This window comes from Carlito syrichta, unplaced genomic scaffold (assembly GCF_000164805.1).
Source record: "Carlito syrichta isolate Samal-C Ts95f unplaced genomic scaffold, Tarsius_syrichta-2.0.1 Scaffold287895, whole genome shotgun sequence".
Classification (NCBI taxonomy): Eukaryota; Metazoa; Chordata; class Mammalia; order Primates; family Tarsiidae; genus Carlito; species Carlito syrichta.
Genome location: NW_007231991.1, coordinates 124,273 through 132,919, shown reverse-complemented (window position 1 = coordinate 132,919; position 8,647 = coordinate 124,273). Strand labels below are relative to the sequence as shown.

General features: G+C 52.5%; 1 protein-coding gene across 1 annotated transcript in view; it reads right to left on the bottom strand.

Moving 5' to 3' along the window:
* Position 1: 1 nt before the first annotated feature.
* The window catches only part of CCM2L (CCM2 like scaffolding protein), a gene marked incomplete at its 3' end in the record, with an annotated part of 68,330 nt that continues 59,684 nt past the window's right edge, over positions 2-8,647 (bottom strand). The window contains exons 4-8 of the mRNA XM_021710001.1: positions 6,401-6,536; positions 4,857-4,920; positions 2,087-2,216; positions 1,385-1,523; positions 2-225 (exon numbers count right to left, since the gene is read on the bottom strand). Of these exons, the coding sequence (XP_021565676.1) occupies positions 2-225; positions 1,385-1,523; positions 2,087-2,216; positions 4,857-4,920; positions 6,401-6,536 (693 nt within the window). The remainder of the gene's footprint in view (positions 226-1,384; positions 1,524-2,086; positions 2,217-4,856; positions 4,921-6,400; positions 6,537-8,647) is intronic.

The window sequence follows — 8,647 nt, the reverse complement described above, 5'->3', positions numbered from 1 at the left end:
CCTCGATGTCGTGCGTGATGTCGGCCAGCAGCCGGTGGAAGGCCTGCGCCTCGGGCCGCCGCGCCGCGCCGTCGTAGCTGCGCACCGCGGACGCCGACGTGGAGCTCATGCTGCGCTTGATGCGGCCAAAGCTGTCGGTGAGGATGCCGCCCTCGCGGATGCCCACCGCCTCCAGGAAGCCCTCGAAGTAGCCGACGTCCTGGTCCGGGATGAAAGGCCGCATGCCTGCGGGCCGGGGACAGGAGGGTCAGGGTCAGCCCTCCCCGCCGGCAGAGGGGTCGCCCCCGGGGAGACGTGAGTTTTTTCTTTTTTCTTTGTTTGAGTTGGCGTCTCACTGTCACCCAGACTGGAGGGCAGCGGCCGCTCCCGGCCACCGCAGCCTCGACCCGCTGGGCTCCGGCGATCCTTCCGCCTCAGCCTTCCGAGTAGCCGGAACTACAGGCGCGCGCTACCACGCCCGGCTCATTTTTTTGATTTTTATTGTAGAGAGGCGGTCTCGCCAAGTTGCCCAGGCGGGTCTCGAACCTGCGGGCTCAGGCAATCCACTCACCTCAGCCTCCCAAGGCGAGGGATGACAGGCTGAGCCACCAAGCCCGGCTGAGATGTGAGTTTTCAAGTCCTGACCTGCCGCGCCTCGGCTCTGTGCCCCGGCCGAGTACCGCAACCTGGAGTCAGTGACATGCTCAGCACACAGTAAGTGCTCACTGTGGGTTAGGTCCCTGCGGTTTTGATGTTATGATGACGGTCGCTGTAGTCCTTTTATTAGCTATGTGGCTTTCATTAAATAACCACTCTAAGCTTCACTGTCTTCTCTGGGAAGATTAAGACAGTTGCACCTGTTCTCCCAGCAGGGCTGTGAGGGTTAAGTAAGGTATCCTGTACACAGAGTGCCCCCAAACCATATGATTTTGGTACTTTACTTTGCTACTCTGAGCCTGTTTCCTCACCTGCAAAATGGAGACAAATAATAGTATTGACATCCCAGAAGTGGGAGCATTCGGTGAGATGATGCTTGGTGCATGGTAACTGCCAAACCCATGTTAGCTTATTACTATGACTCTTCCTGAATGACCTTGGATAAGTTCCTCAGGGTCTCTCGTGGGGTAAGATGGCACGAATCCCTCCCTCTCCCAGCCTTGCAGAGAAGAAGAAATGGCCACAACAGTGCTGTGTTCTCATCAGCAATGTCTGGGCTCTGGGACAAGCCCTTTCCCCTCTCTGCAGCTGGGGCTTCCCTCCTTCCCTCTGCCCCAGGCATTTCATAGTCCTGGCCTCCTCAGAGGCTGAAAGATAAGGAGAAAGCACTCCCAGCCAGGCTCCAGCCTGGGACAGGCAGGAACCCAGCCGGGGCCTAGCTGACCCCGGCGGGGTGGGGCGGACTCACCTAGGAGGAGGAACTTGCGCCTGTCCCCGTAGAGCTTCAGCAGGCCGGCACAATAGTCCTGGATGGACAGCCCCAGCCGGTACTCCCGCAGCAGCAGTGCAAACTGCTGGATCTCAGGGGGCCCCAGCTTACTCCGCAACTGTGGGGGGCACATTCAAGATCCATCCCACAGACCCCCACCAGCAGCCCCCGCCTAAAAGGCTCGGAGCCTGCTCTAAGGGTGCGTTTGGCCCGGCCCTCCTCTGAAAACCTGCCCACGGCCCACTCAGGGGATACCCAACCCAGCAGGCTGTGTCTAAGGATGGGATATAAACTCAAGCTTCCAAGTTCAAATCCTGGCTGCTTCATGGGTGAGCCCTGTGATCCTGAGCAGGTAACAACCTCCCTGACCTCTGCTTTCCTCACCAGCCCAATGAGGATAAAGATGGCCCCTTCCTCTTGGGGTTGTTGAAAGGGTTAAAAGAAATGACACACAATGATGCTTAGAATGGTGCCTGGTATACAGCAGGCACTCAATCCATGCTAGCTGGCATTAGTTGAGGCCATTTACAAGCTGCTCTCAGTGTGCTCTCCTGACCTCATCTCCCATGCTGACTTCCAGGGGCGCCTGCTTCAGTTATGTCCAGGACCACACACGATTCCTGAAATACCCTCAGGTTTGGCCCAGCTCCCGGCCTCTGCGCACCACCTGCCCCAGCTCACCGTGATCATGTAATCCTGCAACTGCTCGAGGCCCAGGCCACTGTGGTCACTGCTGCTGCAGTGGGAGCCATGGAAAGAGGGTGTGGACGTGCCACTGTAACACGCTTCAAAGGTGTCCTGGGAGCCATTGCTGCAGGGGCGGGAGGATAGGGGACTTCACTAGCTCCAGCTCCTCTCCCTGGGGCAGGCTGATAGTGGGAGGCTCAGTGACTGATGCTCTGAGGCTGCATCCTAAATGCTGCGTTGGCTCCACGTCCACGAGCTGGCCCGGCCCCCTCTCCAGCCCTGTCTCACTGTGCCTGCCGCTGCTCCTGGGCTCCAGTTACCTTTTTCCTCTAATACTCCAAGTACCTCCTCACCTCTGAGCCCTTGCAGGTGCTGCTGTCCCCTCTGCCTGAAATGCCTCTCTTCCCCTACCTTTTGCGCAGCTAGCTCTTACTCATCATTTGATCTTTTTTTAAAACTAAAACTTTAATTTTTTTAGACACAGGGTCTCACTCTGACACCCAGGCTGGAGTGCAGTGGCATGATCATGGCTCCCTGCAGCCTCCAACTCCTGGGTTCAAACGATCTTCCCATCCCAATCTCCCAAGTGGCTGGGACTACAGGCACACACAATCACAACTGGCTAATTTTTTATTTTTTATAGAGACAGGCTCTTGCTATGTTTTCCAGGCTGGGCTCAAGCAATCCTCCTGCCTCAGCCTCCCAAAGTTTTGGGATTATAGACATGAGCCACCATGCCCAGTCTCTGCCTTGTTTCCTGCTGTATCCCCTGTTCACAGCACAGTGCTTGGCACATAGAAGGTACTCGATAAATATTGCTTAATTAAAATCTTGACTCTTGCCTCCTGGCCTCTAAATTGTTCCAGAACCGTCTTCCATCATTACCCAAAGACAAGCAGTAGAGCTTTTTGGTTAAAGGTATGGATTCTGGGCCAGGATCGTGGCTCAGCCTGTAGTCCCAGCGCTTTGGGAGGCCGAGGTGAGCGGATTGCCTGAGCCTGCGGGTTCGAGACCCGCCTGGGCAACTTGGCGAGACTTCATCTCTACAATAAATCAAAAAATTAACCGGGCATGGTAGCGCGTGCCTGTAGTTCCCACTACTTGGAAGGCTGAGGCAGGAGGATCACCGGAGCCCAGCAGGCAAGGCTGCAGTGGCTGGGAGTGGCCACTGCACTCCAGTCTGAGCGACAGAGTGAGATTCCAACAAAAAAAAAAAAAAAGGTATGGATTCTGGAGCCAGCCTGCTTGTGTTCACATCCCAGGCCTACAGCTTACCAGCTACATGACCTTGGGAAAGCTAAACGTAATCTCCGCATTGCTATGTTTCTCCATCTGTAAAATGGGATGGTAACAATTGGTATTTTTGTGAAAATTAGAGGAGCTAATATTTGTAAAACACTTAGAATCATGAACTATAAGCAACAAGTAAGTCCTAGCTGTTGTCATGTTGCTCTGTTGATAAATTAAAGGACGTGCTTTATAGGACAGCACTTGTCACACAGCACTCAAGCAGTGTTAGTCATTATTATAATTTTCATCTCCCCAGCAGATATCAGGTTGTTTAAGGACTAGCCTAAGGGCACACAGTATAAGGAAGGCAAATATATTGTCACTAAAATGAGGGGGAAAAGTAGGGTGTACATCACTGGCAGAGACGGCTACTTGCTAACCCAAAGTCCTTAGTAACAACCAGGTTGACCAGCTCATACCAGTTTGCCCAGGATTTTCTTGGGCTTAGCACTGAAAATCCCATGTCCTGGGAGTCCTCTCATTCCTGAGCAAATTGGGGAGATTGATCACCCTGTGTAATGTTTTCAACTGATTTTCTTTTTTTTTTAAGTCAGAGTGTTACTCTGTTGCCCAGGCAGAAGTGGTATGATCACAGTTCACTACAGCCTTGACCTCCTGGGCTTAGGTCCTCCTGCCCCAGCCTCCTTCCAGCCTCTCTCCAGTTGGGACTACAGGTGAAGTAGCTGAGACTACAGGTGTGCCACCACACCTGGCGAGTTTTTTTTTTTAATTTTTTTTGTAGGAATGAGGTTTCATTATATTGCTCAGGCTGGTCTCGAACAGTAGTTAGCCACTGTGCCAGCTTGAAATGCTTTAACTTAATTTAATTAAATTAATTTATTTATTTGAGTTGGAGTCTCACTCTGTCACCCAGACTGGAGTGCAGTGGCCACTCCTGGCCACCGCAGCCTCAATCTGCTGGACTCTGGCAATCCCTCTGCCTCAGACTTCCAAGTAGCTGGAACTACAGGCGTGCGCTACCACGCCCGGCTGATTTTTTGATTTATTGTAGAAATGAGGTCTCACTGCCCAGGCGGGTCTCGAACCCGTGGGCTCAGGCAATCCACTCACCTCAGCCTCCCAAAGGCGCGGGATTACAGGCTGAGCCACCAAGCCCGGCTAGTCTACTCTTTTTTTAGGGTTTTATAGTACTTGGAGCCAAAACTAAAGTAACCCAACATTATTTGTTGGCATTCACTGTGATCCTGGATTTTGCAGGCTACTGTGCCTGGATGACGGGGAGAGAAGCACAGACCTATGTGGACCCACGCCTGGGTTCTGTGGCTCCCGGTTCTCTCAGGGGTTCAGATCCCGAGAGCTGCCAAGCCTGGGCACTCAGCTTCCCTCCCCCGCCCAGGGCCCAGTGTCTCTGCACATATCAGGTATAGGCCACTTCTCCCACCCTCCCAGAGCGCTGGCCCTGCTTGGGCAGGAGGGGGAGCAGGGTGGAGCCCTTGACCAGGGCCGTACTCACAGGGAGCTGCAGCAGCTGAAGTCGGCATCATAGGCATAAGTCCCGTCCGTGCGGCAGCTCTCACCTGGGACCAGCAGGCAGAGGGACTGTCAGAAGTGGTGAATCAGGGACCAACCACCCTAACCTCGGCCGCATCCTGGGGCTAGCTATGCCTTTGCTACCAACACACAGCCAAATCTGGCAAGCCCCCTCTGCTCTCCTGGTCCTCTGCTTTCCGGGCATGGGAACATCACCTGCCTACCTTATGGGGGCCTTGGGAATAGCAGATGAAGGAACAGGTGAGGGAACATTTTGTAAACGGGTGTGTTTGAGGCAAGACAAAAAAGAATTTGCAAGGGGGAGGGACTCAAACCTTTACAAGGAAGAGCCCTGTGTGAGAACTTCCTCTCTTCCCAGTCCCGTGGTCTCATGTGTCCAGGAACTGGCCCCACCCTTCTGATCCCAGCTTGCTCAGTGTCACATCCTCACCCTGACTTCCCAGGTGAGACCAACTCCTCGTGATGCATCCCCATAATCCTGTCTATGGTGATGTATTTATTTGTGCACTTATTTAATGACTGCCAGCTTGCCTCAGCCAAGCAAACTTCGTGAGGGTGGGGCCACATCTGGCGTTGCTCGCCGCTACATCCTGGTGGTCAGCACTGGATCTGATGTAGTGGGTGCTCGGTAAATATTTGCTGAGCTTCTCATGTATTTGCTCATCACTCTTGTGAGAGTCGATGAACTGTCCCAGCCTCCCTGCAAGCACAGCTCCCGCAGATGGGGAGGCTTCCAGAAAAAAGTGCCCGCACCCATGTTGCTGGAGCTACAGGGACCACGGTGCAGGTGACTGTGGCTGGGGGAATTCACCCCTTGGCCTTGAAGGCAGCATTGGGGTGAAGTTGCTGCAGACAGAAGCTTTAGACTCAGATAGACTTGGGATGGAATCCTGACTCTGCCACTTACCAGCCACATGACCTGGAGCATTTATTGACTACTCCGGGCGTTAATGTCCTCCTCTGTAAAACTGGAATCATGAGACCTCAGAGAGATCTTTCAACCATTCAAAAAATACTTCATGAGCACCTGTGATATACCCAGTCCAATGCCAGGCACAGGGGGTACACAGACAAGGTTGCCATCAGGATTAAGCAGGACATGGCACATTGGCACTGTGCTTGGCACACAGTCGGTCCTCATTCTCACTCTAGCCCTCAAGTACATCCAAAGACCCATCTGGAAACCTTGGTGTTTAAACTCTGGACCTGTGGGGCTGGATGGATAGCTCAGTAAGCAGACAATCCGCCCGCCTAGGCTTCTGTAGAACAGGGCCACAAACACGAGAGAGAGAGAGAAGTCCCCTCCGGGGTCTCTCTATGAATGTGCCAACCCAAACATCTTTGAAGAAGCTAAGTCTAAGGTCATCATGAAAATGGAAATTTTGTTTTGCCTCCATATTGGGGGTACACTGAAGACCTCCTTGGCCCCAAGTCCTGGGGCCTCCTCCCTCCCCTGGCCTCTCAGGATGTTCCACAGGTGGGGAGGCCAGGAGCCCAGGTACTCACTGCGGCTGCAGAGCCATGGCCGTTCGGGCGTGGCTGTGTAGTGATAGCCAGCCCGGTCCACACACTCAATGCTCTGGTCCCCATAGATGATCTGGAAGACCTGGCAGATGAGCGCACAGGACTCCTCAGCAGCATCCTGGCCCGGGAAGGAGAGAGACCCTCAGGCCCATACCAGCGACCGGATGTGCCCTGCCCCCTAAAACAGTGTGAAGAGGCTCACAGACACACACACCTCCACACCCCTTGAAATCGACCTTGAGGACATTTTCCATCAAAATTGTATGGCTATTCTTTAGGTCTTGGAACCCATTTATAGACTCTAGCAACAACTTGGACTCCTGTGCTGTGAATAATGCACTCGGATTTCTGGGGATGCAGGAGTCCTCCTGAAGCTTACTGAAATGAGCTCCAATTTAGTTGAATGTAAAGGCATAGAAGCTGAGGCCCAGACAGGGGAGGTGATTTGCCAGGATAGAATCCAGTTCTCCTAATACTGAATAGGAAGAGGAATAAATAAACATATCAGAATGTTGGACGCAACACAGTTACTAATACTGGATGCCATATTTAGATATACGCTTCCTGGCACCTGGAACAAACATGGAGGCAGGATGAATACATACACTTCCATCTCTGCTAGAAGGAAGGAGTCTAAGTTCCTGGTGGAATTTTTTGAGATTGCAAATTTGAAGAGGAGTGGATCTCTTTAATTTGCCTCTTTATGTCTTTAAGCAAAACATATAGAAAGATAATAAGTGACGAAGAGACCACCTGCATGAAGCGGTTCCCTATTTTGTTGTCTCTAAAAAAGCCCAAGGTGTAAGTTAAAATGTAACTCGGGGTAGGCGTTGTGAGATGGTGGGGATATACTGATCATTAAACTAGACTGATCCTTGCAATAATCCTACAAAATGGACAGAGAGGATCCTTATGTTGTAGTTACAGATTCTAAGGCTTAGAGCAGTTAAGTGACTTGCCCAGGCTCACACAGCAGGTTCATGGTATTAGTTCATGCCAACACCCAAGTTTTTTGACTCTAACTCCTGTACCCTCCTTGGGACCAGGAAGCCTCAGAGAAGAGGCCAGAGGCCCAGATGTCCCTGAAAAGCAACTCTTCATTCATTTAACTCATTCCACAAATTCTACTCTAATCCTGTCGTGCGGTCGGCACCGGGCCAGAGTCTGCACCCCAACTGTCCAGGCGATGAACAGCGCATACTGCTGCCTGTGTCTGGAATCTGATTTCTAAGTTCTTCCCTCTGCCAACTCCTCCCTCTCTTCTCTATGCTTCAGCTTAAGCAGCAAAAGCTCACTCTCCCCCCTGAGAATGGATCTCCTCCCCCAGTCTCTGTCTGCCAACCTGCCTGTGTTCTTCTGGTCCCCATGGCAAGGTACAATGATGTAATATGCATCAGCTCATCCATTCATGCAACAGATATTTGTTGAGCACCTACTGTGTGCCAGGCACTGTTCTAGGTGCAGGAGGTACCAGAACAAACCACTCAGATCACACGGGCCTCTTGTACACCACAAGGAGATTACTCTGGCTGGAGGGGAGTGAGTACAGAGGTGGGTAGAGAGATGAGGCCAGAGAGGAAGTGGCATGGTGGCTGGGGCATGGATGGCCTTGCAGGCAGTTAAGGGCGTCACTCTGGGTGAAACAGGAGCCAATGGAAAGTTTGGAGTAGTGACACGATGTGACTTATGTGTTAATGGACCACTCTGACGGTAGGAGAACAGACTAATAAGCATGGGATGGATCAGTGAGAGGCGTGACCACATGATCCAAAGAGAGAAAATGGGCCCGGACCTGGGTGGGGATGGTGCAGGGTACAGAGAAGTAAATGGGTTTGTTTTTTCATTTTTTATTTTATTTTAGTCAGGGTCTTATTCTGTTGCCCAGGCTGGAGCGCAGTGGCAGGACCACGGCTCACTGCAGCCTCAAACTCCCGGGCTCAGGTGACCCTCCCACCTCAGCCTCCTGAGTCGCTGAGACGACAGTCTTGTGCCACCATGCCTGGCTAACTTTTTTATTTTTTGTAGAGACGAGGTCTCGCTATGTTGCCTAGACTAGCCTTGAACTCTGGGCTCCAGCAGTCCTCATGTTTCAGCCTCCCACAGTGCTGCGATTACGCGCATGCGCCCCTGCACCCAGCCTTGGTTGTGTTTCAACAAGAACCAGCAGGACTTCCAGCGGGAGCAGGGAGAAGGGAAAAGGCAGGGGCAGACCCCAGGAGCCTGGCGAGT